This window comes from Aulonocara stuartgranti (genome assembly GCF_965226115.1).
Source record: "Aulonocara stuartgranti genome assembly, chromosome: 10".
NCBI classification, from domain to species: domain Eukaryota; kingdom Metazoa; phylum Chordata; class Actinopteri; order Cichliformes; family Cichlidae; genus Aulonocara; species Aulonocara stuartgranti.
The window spans coordinates 29,718,090-29,738,161 of record NC_138946.1 but is presented as its reverse complement, the minus strand read 5'-3'; the positions used below and the strand labels follow the sequence as shown (position 1 = coordinate 29,738,161).

At 39.3% G+C, this 20,072-nt stretch overlaps 1 protein-coding gene across 4 annotated transcripts in view; it reads left to right on the top strand.

Moving 5' to 3' along the window:
- The window catches only part of opcml (opioid binding protein/cell adhesion molecule-like), a 436,379-nt gene that overhangs the window by 351,822 nt on the left and 64,485 nt on the right, over positions 1-20,072 (top strand). For all 4 annotated transcript variants that reach the window (XM_082549245.1, XM_082549247.1, XM_082549246.1 and 1 more), the window contains one exon: positions 344-469. In XM_082549245.1, coding sequence (XP_082405371.1) covers positions 344-469 — 126 coding nt within the window. The remainder of the gene's footprint in view (positions 1-343; positions 470-20,072) is intronic.

The following is a 20,072-nucleotide window of genomic DNA, read 5'->3' as shown; positions in this document are numbered from 1 at the left end:
GGTTATCCTCTTACAGAGCACACTCAATCAATGAGCCTGCCACACACACAAATCAAATTTCCTTGGTGAAAGTTAAAATCCTGTCGTACTTAAAATTAGTCTGATGCTTGTCTAATAAGCAATGTGGCATAGATACATGATGAAGAAAATCAATCATGTATAACATCACACCGAGCCAGAGAATTGAGAGATTTGTCAGCTAATTTCATGCTAATTGAGTCCCCATCCCTGGGGTTATTTTTAACCTCATCATGGGTCTGACCACATGCAATAGCAAGTACTTCGCTTATTTGTCATTAATTAGAGTAAAAACATCAATCACGATTCTTCTTTCTACCCTCAGTACCTGCCAGGATCACTAACATATCAAAGGACGTCACGGTGAATGAAGGCAGCAACGTCAATCTTATGTGCCTGGCAGTTGGTCGACCTGATGCAAACATAATTTGGAAGCATCATTCACCAAGGGGTAAGCCATGGTTTATTTTTATTTCATTGTTCAGCTGATTACTGTGTGTAAATCCTGTGATAGAGTACCCCGTAGCAGAACCTTTTGGATTCCAGTTGAGTTGTAAACTCATGGTGGCATAAAAAATTATTTTGTTATTATTTTGAATCATGAATTTGTTACTACACTTTTCTTTTGTCCAAAACTAGAAAATTTATATTGATCTCTATTAACATTCAAGTTGTCAAAGTTCATTTAAAAGTTTCTCAAAACAAATATGTGAAGCAACTCATTACCTCAGTGTAAAGGTGTCTAAACCAACTCCCCACACACTCAGATACACTTGAGATTCCCACACAACACTCCCAATTCTTGTTTCACATGAATTTTCTTCTATATGTAGAACAGCTATTTATCTCTAGATGGAAATTAATCTGTAGCTGTTTTTATTAACGTACACTTTCCACAACAGGGTTTAAGATTAATTATAGGCCGCAACCCTTTCTTCTTTTCAAAGTGGTGGATTTAAGGAGATGAAACTGCACAGTCTGTGGCCTGACAAGAATGAACTCCAATCAAAGTATTACTTGGCTAGAGGCCACAGCTCATTTTTTGATTGTTTGGCTTGTTTGGATTGTTGGCTCCTCACAGCAAAATACCACCTAAGATGCTCTGTGTGCCACTACGTATGTGTATCTTTGTGTGTTTTATTTTCTAATTGCGCTTCCAACTGTGCTTTCAGCAGTGTATGTTATGTGCTGCTTCTCTATAGGATCAGATATTAAGCCTCCAACATAACATGAATGCTTACAGCCAAGCTGTTGCTCTTTCTTTTACAGTTGTCTAGAGCCAGCAAAACCTGGTTTCCACACCGTAGGAACCCTTCACTACCTCAGTCATTCAGTGTTTCTGCCTCCCTGCATTTACTGGTTTCCTTAGTGTTTAAAAATGCTATAAAATAAGTCTTAAGTCATATTCAGTTCAATCCAGTTTAATTTGTATAACACCAAATCACAACTACAGTTGCCCTAAGGCAATTAAATTAAATCAGTTAATCCCTATTAGAATAACTACAGTGTGGACTGGTGTGATTAACACAGACTGCATATTCAATTCAGTTTTAAGTTTTAAGAAATACAAATTATGTTGCATTTCAAAACATACCTTTTATTTTATCAAGAGGAAATTAAAGGAAATAGTAAGTAAAATGTAAATATAAAAAGTCACTCTGTTATGTGATTTGAAACTCCCCCCATATCAGAAAGAAACTCTTTACAACCCACTGTGAGCTGGTGCACAGTTGCAAGAATAGTGGTAAATAGAATTAGAAGTAATAAACTGGCATCAACAGCCAGTCAACCTGGTATATTGCCTTTATGCTTGTGCGTGTATGTGCTCTAGTCAGTGGGGAAAGTAATGGATTATCTTACTTGGCGTTTCTCTGACTAGCACTAAAGAAAAGAAATACTATGTGGGGAGATCTTTGGGCAGCCAAAGAAATTGTTGCTGGCACTCAGAATCGTAAATGTTTTTCCTGCAGAGTAGCATTTCAGACTCGCTTATTACCATTTGCTTTTCATGTTTGTCACTAGTGATAATGAACCATTCCCTCAAAGGATAGTGTTGGTGCTTGTTTGCTCACTTCATTGCCAAACCGTGTTTTTCAAGATTTAAGCTGCTTGAATGTCTCAAATGTCTTAAATCTGCAATGTTGTCTTGCACTTTATATTACTTATATAACTGGCATAAAATGTTCACTCTCAAATAGTGTCAGCAACATAAACGATTGTAACTTTGCATAGAAGGTGCTGCACCTTCACTGTGAATAAGAAAAGAATCTTTGGCAAATGTTACTTATTTTGAACTTAAAATTTCACAAGAAACTGTTTCAAGTGAATTACTGTAAAATTACCGTGTATGTGGAGTACATGAAACACTACATGTACTAAGTCTAATTTATACCACTGACACCTATTCTGAACAACTGTTACACATTTAACACTGTGCATGAAACTGAATTTAAAATTAAAATTCTTGAAGTTACAGTTTTAGAGTAAATGTAGTGCTATCTTGTCCAAATACATAAAATGGCATTGTTGTTAATACTCCTACATTGATTTATGTAAGCTAACTAGTGACAGAACATACATACATACATAACAATAGAGACAGAAACAAACAAAAAAAAGCAGGTCTAAAGGGTGAATTTTGTATTTTTTTCCTGGCTGTAGCAATGAGTTTTATCTTTAAAAAGACAAGGGAAGAATAGCCAATTTGATGCTTTTGATGCCTCTGCCCTTAACCCTTGGATGCACAACCTACCAATACCTACACTCTTCCACGGGTGTGGAAGAGTGCAGAGGACTCCCAAAAAACACACCGAATGGTACATACCAGTTCACTTCCTGCAAGAATGGTTAATCAAATGAAGGCCATGAGCTTATGTTAGATTACATTTTTCCACTCTTTTCCCCTGTCTCTGGCTACTCTTCGTGCCTCCATGTTTGTGCATGTCAGCACCTCCTCTATTATATTATCAGACATGAACATCTTCCATGCATCTATTGGGGAGACAGTACTAAACCCAGGTGCAAGCCCTGGCCAACTATTCAGAATATTGAGCAGGAAGAGGGGCTCATTCTGTTAGACACAATATCCATTTCCTCTTCAGAGGACTTCTCTGTGTCTCACTGGCCTTATTCAGTGGTGTAGTCTGGGTCCTCTATATCTAAGATGTCAGATTCTGAGTCAATGCCTCTGATGGGCTCTTCATCCCCTCCATCCTGGATCATTTGTAGGGCAAGGTCCACAGGGATCCTAGCTGGCCTCATAGTAGCTATGTTACTTTAGATATTAAAAATAAACATCAGAAAGGACAATGTTTGAAATGCACAGAAAAGTATAAATCGTTTGTTACTGTCTAAAAATAAATTCCTGATCCATCAGAAGTGTAAGTGGGACACTCAGAGTTGCTAAGAATTAAAGGTTCATAGAAAATTCCATAGGAACTGCTTGGGGTCATTTTTGATCCCACTTGTGGAAGAGTGGGGTAGTGATACAAAAACTGCATTTTTTAAATTATTGAAAAAATAAATAAAATCGCAAATAGCCTCATGTTACAAACATATTTTATGAGGAATACCTTCAACATGAATATATTACAACTTTTCATTTTTAAGATTTTGAAGAAAAACAACCCATGGGGTCATTTTTGACCCCACGTGTGCATCTAAGGGTTAAGCTCTGAAAGCAGTTCCAGCATAAAGTCGCGAAAGTCAAGCCTTCCCTCCATTAAGAGACAAGAGGCTGTAGTAGAGCTGGCTGCCACACAAGCTGCACTAAAGGTCCTGCAGGAGATAGAATGTGAACAACAAGAACTTGAAAGCCTTGAAGAAGAAGATAGAAAGAGGATTGCATTACAAGAGGAAGAAAATGTGGCAAGAAAGAAAGCACTGGAAGAGAAGTGCTTACAGACTGTTAAGAAGTTAAGTGCGGCAAAGGCACGGCTCCAAGTTTATGAACAAGATGCAAGCTCAGATGAGGAAATAACAGAGTTACTTCATAACCATGCAGCTCAGCAACATAGATCTCCAGGAGCTGTAAGGAGTCCACGTGAGCATCCCGTGATACACCAAACAGATAGTGTCAGTTCCCAGCGTGTACCAGTTCCCACGAATATCCAACAACCTCGCACAGCCATTGAAGTGGAGTGGACCAACATTCCACAGGCCACAATTGACAATCTGATAGACTCCATGCGACGATGTGTTGCACTGCATAAGGCAAATGGTGGTCACACCAGATACTGACCGGTTCTGGGTCCCCAGACCCCCAATAGCGCAAAAAACTGCACATTCCAGGGTGGCCTTTTGTTGTGGGCAGTCTGAGGTACACCTGTGCACTACTCATGATGTCAGATCAGCATCCTGATGTGGCACACCTGTGAGGTGGGATGGATTATCTCAATATAGCAGATGTGCCCACTACCACACATTTGGACTGATTTGTGACCACTGTTTGGGAGGGATGGTTATATTGTGTATCTGGAATGAATTTTAGGTCTCTACGTCCATCCCATGGGGAATGGGAGCAGTAACAAAGGTGTTGCGTTTATATTTTTGTTGAGTGTAATTCCTATTAAGAACAGATGCAGCTTACGACTCAACATGGGATATCCTGGAAGAAAGATTTGGAAGCTCATTTGTGATAGCTAAAGCTTTCCAGGATAAGCTTGCAGCATGGCCCACAATCGGACCCAAAGACAGTGTTGAGCTGAGGGATTTTTCAGACTTCCTTAGAGGCTGCCAGGCTGCAATGTCCCAGATTAAGAGTCTGGAAGTATTGAACGACTGTGATGAAAGTCAAAAACTTCTAACAAAACTGCCAGAATGGCTGGTGGCCAGTTGGAATAGGAAGGTGATTGAGATAGAAGAAACTTGTAGTGTGTTTCCTACTTTCAGTCAGTTTGTAGAATTCATCACAAAGGAAGCAAAAATAGCTTGCAATCCAGTAACTTCTCTTCATGCCTTGAAGTCCAGTGATGGTGAAAAAATAAAGACAACAAAGGCACGAAACGTTGGTGCAAAGGTGCTTGTGAGCAACTCTGAAGAGAATGCAGAACCCAAGAGATGCACCTTCTGGGAAAAATGCAATCATGGTATTCAGACATGCTGGAAATTCAAGGAAAAACGAGTTGAAGAACGCGTTAAATTTGTCCAGACAAAGAAGTTGTGCTTTGGATGTTTACAACCAGGACATCATTCAAGGACCTGCAAAAGAAGGAGTCTTTGTGAAACATGTAAGGAAAGACACCCAACATGTTTACATGAAGATTGCGAAAGGGCAACCAGAAGAGAGAAAAGCAGTGATGAGCATGGGGAGAGTGTAAAAAACTCAAAATATGCTAAGTCAAAGGAAAGAACAGAGAGCAAACACACCCCTGAACCATCAAATGAAGCTACATCAAACAGAGTAGTGCAAGGCATGGACAGCATGTACTCCTCTACAGTTGTCCCAGTTTGGTTATCTACATCAACTAACCCAGAGAATGAAATTCTCGTATATATGCACTACTTGATAACCAAAGCGATACCACATTTGTCATGCAAGATAAGGGAGAAGCTCTGGTAACTAAAGGGGAGTCTGTGCAGTTAAAACTCTCCACACTTTCATCCAGAAATACAATCATCCCAAGTCAGAGTTTAGTTGGACTCCAGTTGAGAGGTTTCTATTCATCAAAGAAGATTTCTCTCCCTGTAACCTATTCAAGAGAGTTCATACCTGTCACGGTCCTGGGTCGGTTTGACCCAGCATTTTGAGTTTCTTATGTTTTGGTTTATTTTTGCATTGTTGATTAGTTCTTATTCTCTGGTGATACTGTTTTGATTATAATTATATTCTGATTCTTTAGTTATCTGATGATGATGTTGATGACGATGATGATTATTTCTGGTTTAGGTTTTGTTATCTTGCCCTCATGTTTGGTTTAGGTTGCCTGTGCTTAGTCTTCTCTGCCCGTATGTCCCTCTGTCTGTCCATGATGTCATTATGCCTGTTTACGAGTCTGTGTCTCTGTCTGGCGTGTGCTTCCTGTTTTATTTTGTAGGTCTGTGTCCTTTGTCAGTGCGTTCAGCTTTGTGCTCTCCCTGTCTCGTCAGTGTAATCAGCGTCAGCCATGTCTCCCAGCTGTTTCCTCTTCACTCCGTTCACCTCTTGTATTTAGTGTCTGTGTCTTCCCCTACTCGGTGTCGCGTCGTTAACATCTGTTCACCCTCTGTGTGTTCCGTTTGCCAGCCAGCCTACCTGCCTAGTTATTCTGTTCTTCCAGTTTAGTTAGTGTTTTTCTGTTCTGCTTCTTACCAGCAATAAAGCTGTGTGTTTTTGAGTTACTTCCACCTCAGTGAGTCCTGCATTTTGGGTCCTCTCTTCCTGCCTGCCTACACATAGACATGACAATACCTGCCAATCTAAGTCACATTCCTACACCAAAAATGGCAAGAGCTTGGCCACACCTAGAGCATCTTGCTGCGGAGATTGCTCCATTGATTGAGTGTGATGTAGGGCTTCTCATAGCATATAACTGCCCACAGGCTTTGCTAACCCGAGAGGTTGTCCCAGGTAAAGACAACGAGCCATTTGCTCAAAAGACATATTTAGTATGGAGCATAGTCGGTTGTGTTAGCCCATGTGTCAACAATGGTGATTCCATAGGAAGCAGCCACAAGATTGTCATGAAGTCGGTGAAACCTCATCTCCAGACATCTAAGAAGCTCACAAATGAAGTGAAATACATATGTTGAACCCAAGTTAAGGAGTTAATTTCGCCACCAGATGTGCTGAGGATGCTTGAGTATCACTTCAGTGAGAGAAGAGTGGAGGATCCTAATTTATCTCAGGAAGATTTGCGTTTTCTAACCATAATGGAAGAAGGAATCAAAATTAAAGCAGACGGTCACTGTGAAATGCCGCTTCCCTTCAAGAAAGATCGACCAAATCTCCCAGACAAGGCATGTGCAGTTCATAGGCGCCGATGCTTGAAAGAAAGATTCGAAAAAGACAAACAATACCAAAAGGACTACACAAGCTTTATGAGTGAAATCATAACAAATGGGGACGCAGAAAAGGTCCCAAGAGGAGAAATTAACAACAGTCCTGTGTGGTACATTCCTCATCATGGAGTGTATCATCCACACAAGCCAGGAAAAATATGGGTTGTGTTCAACTTCTCAGCAAGATTTGAAGGCGTGTCATTAAATGACTACCTTCTCACTAGACCAGAATTAACGAACAGCCTGATAGGTGTTCTCTGCCGCTTTCGCAAGGGACAAGTCGCTATAATGTGCGATATTGAGTGTATGTTCCATCAGTTTCACATCAAAGCAGAGGACCAGGACTACTTGAGATTTCTCTGGTGGGACAATGGAAACTTCCAGGCTCAACCATCTGTCTATCGCATGCGAGTGCACCTATTTGGAGCTGCCTCCTCCCCTGGTTGTGCAAACTTTGGGTTGAAACATATTGCCGCCCAAGGACATGGTCACTACAGTGAAATAACCATTCAGTTCATTGAACAAAACTTTTATGTGAACGATGGGCTCACAAGTGTCGCAACCAAAGATGAAGCCATCAAGTTGGTATAGGAAGCAAGGCAACTCTGCAGTGCTGGCAAACTGCAAATTCACAAATTCATTTCCAACAATCATGAGGTACTTGCATCCATTCCAGAGAGTGAATGTGCAGATTGAGTACAAAATAGTGACTTGGTTCTTGGTGAGTCCCAAATTGAGAGAGCTCTGGGAATCAAATGGTGCATTGTTTCAGACCAGTTCCATTTCAGAGTGATTGTGACTGGGCGTCCACTTTCTAGAAGAGGAGTCTTATCAACTGTGGCATCCATCTATGACCCTCTTGGCTTTGTGGCACCATTTATTCTGGTTGGAAAGCAAATACTCCAACAGATGTATCAAGACAAGGTTGGATGGGATGAGCCACTGTCAGAAGAGCTCAAACCACGGTTGCAGTTTTGGCTGTTAGATTTAAAGAACCTGGCTGGCATCAAAATTCAGCGCTGTTATCTCCCAGAAGGTTTTGAGAAAGTTGAAAGATATGAGCTGCATTTCTCAGATGCGAGTGTTAAAGGGTACGGTGAATGTTCTTACTTGAGAGCAATCAGTGTTTCAAACCAAGTCCACTGTTCTCTAGTTATTGGCAAAGCCAGGGTGACTCCTACAAAGGTCACCACAGTACCCTGGCTTGAGCTATCAGCAGCAGTGCGAACGAGTCACCTGCTTAAAAGGGAGTTGGAAGTTCAAGCCCAAGAATTCTTCTGGACGGATTCGAAGGTTGTTCTTGGATACATCAACAACGATGCTAGAAGGTTTCACATATTTTTGGCAGATCGCATTCAGCGTATCCAAGATGGTTCCGATCCAGACCAATGGAGATATGTGACTTCTGAGAACAATACTGCTGACCATGCATCAAGGGGTCTGACAGAAAAGGGACTAATTACTTCCAACTGGGTCCAGATTTTCTCTGGCAGGATAAACATCCTACTGATGAGATTAAGGTGGGAGAGTTGGGAGCTGAAGATCCAAAACTTCGTAAGACTTTTGTCCATAAGACACTGACCACAGAAGGTTCGTTGCTCAATCATTTCTCAAAGTTCTCAAACTGGATAAGGCTAGTTAAAGCCATTGCACGACTGATGCGATGTGTCAAAGAGGTCAAGGGTCTGATGTGCAGAACCAACAAAGTCACCAGTCTTGAGGAGAGGAAAGAAGCAGAGCTTTTCAACATAGCTACTGTTTAAAACAAACTGTTTTCCGAAGAAATCAAAGATCTGAAATCGAAGAAAGAGACAATAACAAGAGACTGTGCAAATAGGCAGCACAAACTGAATCCCTTCATGGATGAAAATGGTGTGCTAAGAGTGGGAGGTCAGCTGGAGCATGCAGATTTACACCCACACATCAAACATCCAGCGATCTTGCCGAGCAAAAACCACATATCAAAGTTGCTGATTGAACACTTCCATCAAAAGGTTCATTACCAGGGACGTGGGATGACTATGAATGAGCTGCAATCAAATGGCATTTGGCTATTACGATGTAGTCACGCAGTGTCTTCCTACATCTACAAGTGTATCAAATGTAGGAAATTCAGAAGGAATGCTGAAGTACAAAGAATGGCAGATTTACCGCGTGAAAGAGTTGAAACATCGCCTCCCTTTGCCTAGTGTGGAATGGACTGCTTTGGCCCGTTTTACGTTAAGGAGGGAAGAAAGGAACTTAAACGCTACAGTCTGCTATTCACATGTCTATGCTCTCGTGCTGTGCATATAGAGTTACTTGACGACATGACCAGTGATGCCTTCATTAATGTTCTTCGACTCTTTATCGCCATACATGGAAGTGTTCAACCAACCAACTTTGCTGGAGCAAGACGAGAGTTCTTGGAATCTGTAAAGAAAATGGATTAAGAAAGCCTAAAACAACTAGGTTGTGAGTTTGTCATGAACCCAGCATCTACCAGCCATATGGGTGGGGCCTCGGAAAGGTAGATCAGGACAATTAGAAGTATGTTGACATCCATTTTGGATCATTTATCCAAAAGGCTTGACACTTCATCCTTGTGTACCTACCTTTATGAAGTCATGGCGATCATAAATAGTAGGCCCTTAACAACTCACCTGCTGAATGATCCCACTGGTCCACAGGCTGTTATACCGAATCACATCCTGACCATGAAGTCTTCAGTGGTTTTACCACCACCTGGTGAGTTTGTGAAGGAAGACCTTTATCTTCGGAAGAGATGGCGCAAGGTGCAATACCTAGCCAATGAATTCTGGACCAGATGGAAAAGGGAATACTTGCTGAATCTTCAGCAGAGAGGAAAATGGTACAAAACACAGAGTAATGCCAAGATCATTGACATTGTGATGCTGATGGATAATAGTCTACCCAGATATGAGTGGAAGTTGGCCAAGGTAACCAAGGTGTACCCTAGTGAGGATGGAATCATTAGTTAACTCAAGCTGCTGTGATGCAACACTGGATGACCAAAGAAAAAAAAGAGTTAATAAGCCAGTGTATCTTGAGAGACCCATCCACAAAATAGTTACCCTACTTGAAGCTGAGTAGTTTAGAACTCCTATCTCTGTAATTTATGTTTTGACCCAAGGGACATCTACACTGTTTTTTCTTTTGCAATGTGGTTCAGTTGAAAATCACCAGTGATTTGGTGGGAGTGTGGCTGCCATCAGCAGCAGTTATGCAGTTTAAAATAATTTCATGGTTTAAGTTATAATAAATAAGTTAAAAATACTTTATTTTAATATATCAGATTTAATATATAGATTGTTGGTTTAAAAATACACATTTAAAGGTTTATAGAATGTTTCCAGGGTGGAACCAATGTTCAGTCTGTTGTTGGGGGTTGACAAAATTTCAGTTACATGCCACACTTGGTAGAGGGCAGCATGCTTTCCTCTCTCACTTGGTGGTAGAGCTATGTAGACCTGTGCAACGAAGTTTTCCTGCTATGGGAAAGAGTGCACACGGCAAAATGCGTTTTCATTAACCCCTGCAAGTTAATGCGGCCAATGAGGTATGCAATTTGTATCTTATATGTTGTGGTAGAAAAATAAGATGTTTGTTTGTGACAGAACTGTTGAGTTTATGGTAGTCAGGTGTAATATGTTAACATTTTGTAAAGGTCAAATTGTGAATGTTTTATGTCGTTTAATATTGTGCTTTATTGTTTATTCTCTATGAAAACAATTTACTGTGGAAATTGATTATTTTATGTTGTTTGTACAGTTCTCACGGCACTGTTGGTGGCACCTGTGTGCAATAAATGCCAGTAAAAATCAAGAACGCCTTGTGTCCGTTTTTCAACTTGGAGGGAGTTACAGTTCAGTTGCAGAAATCACTGTCTGTCTGCCACAGTCCGCCACACCACCTACTAGTGCAAGTTATAGCTCTAATAATTAGAACAAATGTAAACATGAACCAAAAATGCTACTTTCTTCTCTTGGCCAAAGGAGTGGAAAACTGTTCTGTGGTCAGACAAATCAAAATGTGAAATCTGTTGGATCCTCTGGAATAAAGAAGAGATGGACCAAGAGAGGAGACGTAGAGAGGTTTTAAAATCTTTCATCTTTGATGGTATTGGGATGGATTAGTGCTTTTGCAATTGACAGCTTGCACATTTGAAAAGGAACAACCAGTAATTAAAGGTATATACAGGTTTTAGAGCTACATCTGCTTCCACCCAGATGATTTCCATTCCATTAAAGGCCTTGCATGTTTCAGCAAGACAAGGCAATGCTAAATTGCAGCTAAACTGCAGTTATTAAAACAGCTTCATGGTAGAAGAATCTGGACCCTGAAATGGTATGTCTGCATTTCAGGCCTTTCATGTGAATTGTCTTCTATACGCATGTCAGGAAATGACAAATATAAATAATATCGTGTTAAGTACCTAGAAATCTATATCAGGCAAAAAAGGACAAAATAAATTTCCTAAAAGTCCAGTCTGTCTCATCCGGAAGAGTGGATACTACACAGTGGTAAGCATAGCCCAGTCCCAACATTTTGAAACATATTTCTTCTATCAAATTAAACAAAATATGTATTTTTCGAAAGATTTGCAATGTGCGTCCAGTGTAATTCAACCCTAACTTATATAGTAATGGGTAAAGGCTTTCTTATACCAATGTATTATTAGTCAAACAGCAACAGTGAATATGATTTAACACATTTACATTTAAATTAATTTAAACTCCACAGTTTCATTCAGCATTTAAAAGAAAAGTAACTAATGATATTTTAAATGATTTGAGATCAAATGCTTTTAAGTTATTTTTAATTTATTGTTAGCAATTTATCAACCTGCTGTTGATGAATTGCTAAACTCTCTGCACAGAGTTCTTGCAGGGAGAGCTTTGAAACTTCCACCCGTTCTTCTTACAGTGGAGGATCTGGTAAGTGCAGATAGCATTATGCAGGAAACATCCCTAAACAAGTGACTAGCATCCCAACAGCTGGTTGATTCACTTGCCATCAGCATCACTGCGCACTGTTCATATCTGCTTAAGCAGTGTTCCTAAACCTCACCACACCTTACACCAGTTGTTCCTCTGAGGTGTTTATTTTTAGCTTTCACTCCTGCTCATTGTCTTAAAGCCAGATGCTACCGGATATGTGGGTAGGTTATCAATACACCTGTGGGCTTCATTTTCTGCAATTTTCCTTTTTTGTACAGTAATAAGTGAACTACTTGTATTGTGCTGCTGTGAGTGCCATCCTGAGGATAGCATCAGTAATACAACATCAATATGGAGACAAGCCAGAAAATTACTTTAAAAAAATCGATTATGATCAATATATTTTTTATGTATTTTCATTTGAACTCCAAACACTTTCCTTAACATACAACACTCTTAACTTTATTAAAAAAGATCAGTTATAATGTGGTGATTTTATGTCCTCTTTACTATAAATCCTGTCCTCATTGCTACTGAATCAATGGAGATTGTAAAGCCATTGTTTGGTAATATATTCTTCACAAAAGATAGTGACAGTCTGAGTCTGAGTTGTGTACAGAGAAGCAGCTTCTCAATTTCCTGTCAATTTATGTTTCCCCTTTATTTTTTTTCCACTGCAAAACTTGGTGTCAGGTCTAGCTCATAAGGTGACATAAATTATTCCAGCTACCCCCTGGCAGCCACTAAAAGCATTAGAAGGATTAAAAGATATAAGTCAGCTGACTTAAATATTCCAATGTATTCTAGCAGCTCTAGCAGTAGCTGTTCATAATTCAAGTGTCTCAAAAACATTACTTTATGAAATTGCAAAGTAACTGACATTGCTATCAACAAGCTTAGAATGTAATTAGATCAGTTAAACTTAGACAATTGTTGCTGTAAAGCTTTTACCATTGGAAAACTTTTTTTTCAACTTTTAAGGAAAACAGTTGTCTCTTAATTGCAAGAATAGTAACTCAAAGCAGGAAACTGGAGCAAGAAAACCATATTAGCCGTCTAGGAACATCGATTTTTAAAGTTTACTGTACATGTAATGTCAGGTATTGTGGAATGGAGACTAAGAATAGAGGTATTTAACAAAACACAAACTTTTATTGTGACAAGCAGCAAAAAAGGCCACTGAAAATGAAGTGTATAAACATTAATGGTGAAGACACAAACAAACAAATGGTACAAACCAGCAACAAACTGAGAAGACACAAAGGCTATAAATGCAGCACACTGAGTCTAAGACCCAGGAAATTGTTTTTTTTTTATTCTCAAATGTCAAATCCAAACTTACATATGATTTATTGCTTTAGCTAGATAATAGCGACATTGCTCGCTTGCTTCTGTTTTTTTTGTTTTTGTTTTTTAAACATGGATTCCTCCCCAAAATAAGGGCATAATAAAATTGTCAACTCACTTTACTTTATATGCTGTAGTGTTGCATTATTGCCAAATTTTGTTACTGACTGAGGATTAAGGTACCTACCCCAGTTATAAATACACAAGAAAGCTTGTAGTGTTGATGGCTGGCACTCAACGTCATTTTCCTAGTTTTGCTATCAAAAATTAGATTTCATTGGGTCTCTAGTCTCGCATATATTTATTTGCCAAGTTTTACAAAAGTAGTTTTCCTCTCACAGAGCTGGCTTTTGCAGTTCTAGTTCTCATTTCTTTCTTCTTCTTTTTTTTTAAGAATTTCAGTTTTTGCGAGATGACAAGTAAATTGCAAGTGAAAAAAAGCTTTCATGACACCTGAGGGACAATTATTTGAAAAACTGGCAGTGCTGAGCACTTTTGACAGAACCACAGCAGCACGGACAGATGTTGTCAACTTGTGATTAGTCTCCTGATGAGTGCCATTCAGAGTGTTATACAGCAGAAATGAATGACATGCTATTTGCAGTGCTGTCGCCTTCCAATATGAACAACTCTCAGACATTCTCTGCTGAAACTGGTGATGCGGTTATCATTGGGAGAAGGAAAAGGTGCTTTTTCATAGGAAAAGATTAAAAGTAAGAAGATCCTTCAGAAACGTTTCACAGATGCCTCACACACTGAAAAAAATAACCTGTTTGAGCAACAAAAAAATATGTACATTGGTGGCACACAATAAAGTTATGTTTGTTGTGTTCAGCCTCAGTTTTCTGTTTTATAACTGCGCAACTTTTATTGATTTCTATATATGTAATTTTTTTAAATATGTAATTTCTCTGTTTTACATTCAGGTTATCTCCTGTTAATATAACAACCCCCCCCTCCCCCCTCTCCTACTGGTGGTAAAATGCACCAGTATATATATATATACACACACACACACACACACACACACACACACACACACACACATATGTGTGTGTGTGTGTGTGTGTGTGTGTGTGTGTGTGTGTGTGTGTGTGTGTGTGTGTGTGTGTGTGTATATATATATATATAGTGCTGTCAATAGATAAAAAAATAAACTAATTAATCACACAATTTTCTGTAATTAATCGTGATTAATCACAATTACTTGATCAATAGCTTGGTTGCAATTACATTTTTTTCAACTTTATATTTAAACTTGTAACTGACACTTTTGTAAACACAAAGAATGTCTGCTTAAATTCAAAGAGAATTTGAATAGTTTTCTTCAGTCTTTTAGCACAGGTTCTTTCCTGTGAAAAACAACTTTTTAAAAAACCTATATACCAATAGGTGTACACTAATATTTAATATATGTTAGTGCTGTCAAACAATTAAAATGTTTAATCAGATTCATCACAGGGTTACTGTGGATTAATTTTGATTAATCAATTAAATGTCATTCATTTTTATGTTAATCACAATTCATTTTGCATGAGCAAACAGACTTGGAAAAAAAGGCAAAACTTACACACTGAACATGTTTATTGAACATCTTGAACATTCATGTTAACAAAAAACATTTATCCACTCTCTCTCTCTGTCACTCTTGGGGAGGCACTTCAAGTCCTTGAAACGAGGAACCAAAGCTATGTAAAGCGCATGTTCTTAACGATATTAATAGGTTTGGAGTTTGTTGCAATCCACTATTGTGTCAGTCAATATTTCCGAGGTAGACTTACTGAGTTCCCGATGCTCTGTGAGTGGTTTTTGTTGCAAGTTAGGTGATGCATTTAGCCAAAGTCCTAGCAGCATCCCTGACCAACGTAAGCTTCGTGCCAATGTGATATTTTAAGCTGGAACTGCTTCGGTGAAAAGAAAATTCCTTCTTGGGCAATGTGCATGATACTTTATGTCGGTCGACTGTTCCGTCTTGTTATTTTTTTAATACTCAAATTTCCCATCGAGAGGGCCAAATGTCGTTTGCCCGTCACTACCAGATCAACTGCCCACTGGGGCATGTGTGAAGGTATCTCTACTTGGACGAACTGCCTGAAATACATTGACAGAAACATTTCACGGATTTTGAGTCATTCTGCACTCCAGATGTGTTAAATTTGACAGCACCGATATATATATGTATATATATATATATATATATGTGTATATATATATATATATGTGTGTATATATATATATATATATATATATATATATATATATATATACTTATATATATATATACTTTTGGAGTTACCAAAACTATTTTACTAATAAGAAAACAGATTTGCCTCTTTGTGTGGTTGTAGGTATAAAACAGCTAATTAGAATTGTGGATAAATTAACAGTAATAGCACAGTGTGCACAGTGTCATGTGCTGCTTAGGTGTGAATGTTTAGGTAAGTGTCGCAGGGTACAAGTTTTACATTGCTGTTTTGGGCTGGTGGAAGAGGATAAAGGTCTCAGCAGAAGCCCTTCTTCAAGATCCAGGTGAAGTTGCCGAGCTGGACAAAGACTGGTGACAAGCAAATACAGAGTGCAGATTACAACTTTGTCAAAGTTCAAGTTTGAACAAAATAGAGATGAGAATCAGGCAAAAAATAGCTCCTGCAATACACATGGTCCTCAGGTGTGCCAGTGTGATGCCACCTAAGCTGATCCGCCCACCTGTTTCTAAAAAAGGATAACGGAAAAGGAAACCAATTCCCACACAGTGTGTAAAGTACTGTCTTCAACTTTCTTTGTCCCTATTGCAAAAGCATGTAAAAAGGTAATAAAGGCTTTGTCAAAAATGACCAAACAGAAACTTTCTACTGGTGGTTAGTGATTTTGATGAATATTGTGCCTATACTGGTGCACACTGCCTTGCACTGCAAATGACAAAAGCCTGGTAGCCTACATGTTTTGTTTTTTTTTGTTTGTTTGTTTTTTTCAGACTTGTGGCTATACACAATCAGTTATTTGCAGGCCTGAAGCAAAGAGAGCCATTTTGCTTAATGCAATCATTGGGGACAAAGGACTATTTGAAGGCAACTCTTTTCAGTTAATGGAGAACTAAAGAATATATCCAAATGAAGTAAACAGAGAATTCAAGCAAATGGAACAATTTCACTAATGACGTTTAGATAAATACTCTGACAAACTCCAAAAAGGGCTCTAACTGATTATGGTAACAAGCAGTCATGGAACATAACAAAACCATATATAAGTGTTGAATTACATGTGTCCAGCACGTGTCCAGTACAGGCAACGGATGATTGTCTGAGAGAATAAGCAGCTTAAATTCTGACTGAAAAACAAAGCAAATCTGACAGAAATCAGCAGACAAACACACTGCTGTGTTCTTGACATCCCTCCTGTAATTCATTATTCACAGCTTAATTAAATTAAATCTGCATCAGTACTCACAGACACAGACACAAAAGTGAAGTTTATTGAATGAACTATATCTGCCTATCACACGGTGTGTTAAATGTCTTATCTCACATTTAAAATAATATATACATTTTTTTAAAAATATTTATATGTATGATATGAAAATGTATGAAGTTTTGAAACAATAATTCTTCAGTATTAGTGTACTTTAGTGGTGTACTTTAAGGATTTGTGGATTTTGTGTACATGAATGAAACATATGAATGGTCTAAAACCAGCTACCAAGTTTTTTTTAATTGGGTGATCTCAACTTTGCATATTATCTGCATTTTAAAGTTCTAAGTAAATAAATACATTTTAAAACATAAACTTGACAAAAGTGTGAATATGACATAATTATGGCAATGCAGCCTTGAGGTAGAACTTTTTTCGTCAACAAAACAAGGTTTTCTGTCTATGCAACATTACATGCACTACTCATAATCTATCATTTGTAAGGATAATTGTGATTCTCATTGTAGATCATGATTCTAGTCTCAGAAGCTCAGCCACCCCAATTTTACTACTTATAGAAGTCATTACAGAAAATATATTTAGAGGCAATGTTTTCATTTTGGTATGGTTAAAAATACCAGCAAGTTTTTCATCCTTTATAAGTCCAATAAACATCTGAAATAGCAGGGAACATTATTTCTGTAGTGATTCAATTCAAACGGACATATGAATATTTATTTTCTTAGCTTTTGCCATGACAGACAAAAACCCTGACCTTGTAAAGGTTTTGAAAAGATAGTAGGTCATCATGGTGGTGTGATTCTAATGTTAAATCCTCTTCGGCAGTGCGGGATTATTTCTTCTTCTTCCTCTGCTTTTCCTTGTTAATATTCTTATAGACGTTGCAATACCGAATGACAGCAACATTAGTGTTACAGCCCCACGATGAAGGTCTAGGGGTGTGTGATGGGACTGGTAACAAATGGGTCCAGAACGGAATGAAAGGAAAATAGGCAGAGGTGTTTGGTAAATAAAATAGTTTTTATTATAGATAATCTTAACATAAAGATATAATGTCGTTTTTCTAATAACACTAGAAAAAGAAAAAGGTCGCAACAACAAAGAACACAACAACCAACCAAAAAAAAAAAACTACACACCATGAGGAGGCACTTCCGGGGGATTATTTGTGGCACTCCAAAAATAATTTCTGTCCACTATGAAATAAAGGAGAACATCACAAGCCTGATACCTGCAGGCCTGACAACAGGAGATGTATCACTCCTGTAAAACCTGTAACATTCAGTAGTCACCTTATTGTTCTGACACACACAACAAAACTATTGACCACCCTACACACTAACTACACAACGTCGCAAATCTCTCACATGCGCTAAATGTTGCAAATCTGTCACATCTCAAAACACCGCCGTCACTCCTAAAACTTCCTCCCTTCCTGAACAATTAAATGCCATGTTGCCATATCATTTTTTGATTGGTCGACATAGTACATTTTTCAACCAATAGGAAAGGGTGGGGTTTTTTGGTTTTGGTTTTGCTCACAGGCGGTGAGCGCTTTCGAGCGTTTTCCTTATAAAACGCTGTTTTTACCATTTCTTCCCGCAGTAAATATAAACAACGATAGTATTCAGGAAGAAAACCAAACATTGCATATATTTTTATCATAACTCTGGTTTTACGTGGCCTGTCAACACAATTTAAAAACTGGTATAAAGTCCACACTTTTTCCGTCCGTCCTGCTCACATCTCCAATAGTTGTACACGTTGTCATTAACGTGGCTTCACTCCACAGCAGCCACGCCGCTTTGCTAGCTAAGACACTGGTGTCGACACATAAGGCACTGTCATAGCCTGTCAACGACGTTGATTAGCTGCGTATATACGAATGTGAATCGCATTATTGGCTGGACTATGGGATAAGGTGGCATCGTTCTAATCCCATATGGGAGCAGCCAGTCACTTACTGACTAACACTGCAAAACAGAATTGTTAAAGTATTAATTAAAATTTCAATTCAGGTTAGATTTTTTTTTTGTGCGCAATGCAGCTTTTCTGTGCGCAGAGACCATGCCAGCTGTGCGCAATTGTGCACACACGCAGCTTAGGGGGAGAGGGAACATTGCCACCAACCCTCTCCCCAGACCTACCTACTAAAATGTTATCCTACTTAGTTTCTGGAGTGTACCATGCTCGAGGCAGCTTTAAAGGCTAAGCATCAGGTGCACAAAGCACCGGCAAGCCTACCCCTGACAGGGAACTAATTCCCACCCGGGATTACTCCAGAAATATAAAAAGCAAAATAAAAAATGAGTGCCTGTAAGAGGTGCTTACGCTCAGCTAGGCACTCCCCTGTGCTAACTGGAGAGAGTGTAGCAGATACAATATAACTAAACAAGCGACCGGCAAGCAACACACCAAAACTTAATCAATGTTCCTTCCATTCATATCCCAGATGAACCCCCACGATGAAGGTCTAGGGCCGTGTGTGGGGACTGGTAACAAACTGGTCCAGAACGGAATGAAAGGAAAACAGACAGAGGTGTTTATAAAATAGTTTTTATTGTTATTAAAGGTCTCAACAACAAAGAACACAACTACCAAACAAAATAAACTACACACGAGGAGGCACCTCCGGGGGCCCACAAGCCCTCCCTGTCACTAGCCGCAGCAAGTTCCACTGCTGCTGCTGTTGAGGCCCACAAGCCCACACTACTCACATGAAGCAGCTACTCTCCCCACTGCGCCTACAACTCCACGCCACAGGACCTCTTTTGTCTAAAACACAATCAAGAAACACCAGAGAAATCACCCTCCCACATCCAGTTCATCCCCAGCTTATGACCTCAGAGAGGTGATTGCTGACTGGGTGCAGGTGTTAAACGAGGCCAATGAACAGCAGCTGAGTCCTGGGGAGAGAGAAGAGTGAGAAAGGGAAAGAGGGGTGTAGCAAGAGAGGAGGAGGCGGAGAGAGAACACCACACCCACACAAGGGCAGTTTCAGGCCCTGCTAGGGCCTGAACACGAGAAGCTGGAGAAGTACCAAGAGTTCAGAGAAGAGCTTGAGAAGATGTGGAGGGTGAAGGTAATAGTGGTCCCAGTGGTAATCGGAGCACTCGGTGCAGTAACCCCCATGGTAGGCGAGTGGCTCCAGCAGATCCTAGGAACAACAGTATAGTTGGATGAATAGTTGAATGGTCTGTTGCTGTAGGTTGTAGGATGGCATTATCTCCTCTCAAATCATAAAGGAGAGTGGGAGCGTATCCTTTGCGTGTTCTTCCTCTGCCTATGTGGCGCGACAAGTGTAGAATCTAATGGTGGTTGTGCGTGTGTGCGCCCAGGTCTGGGATGGTGTAACTTTGT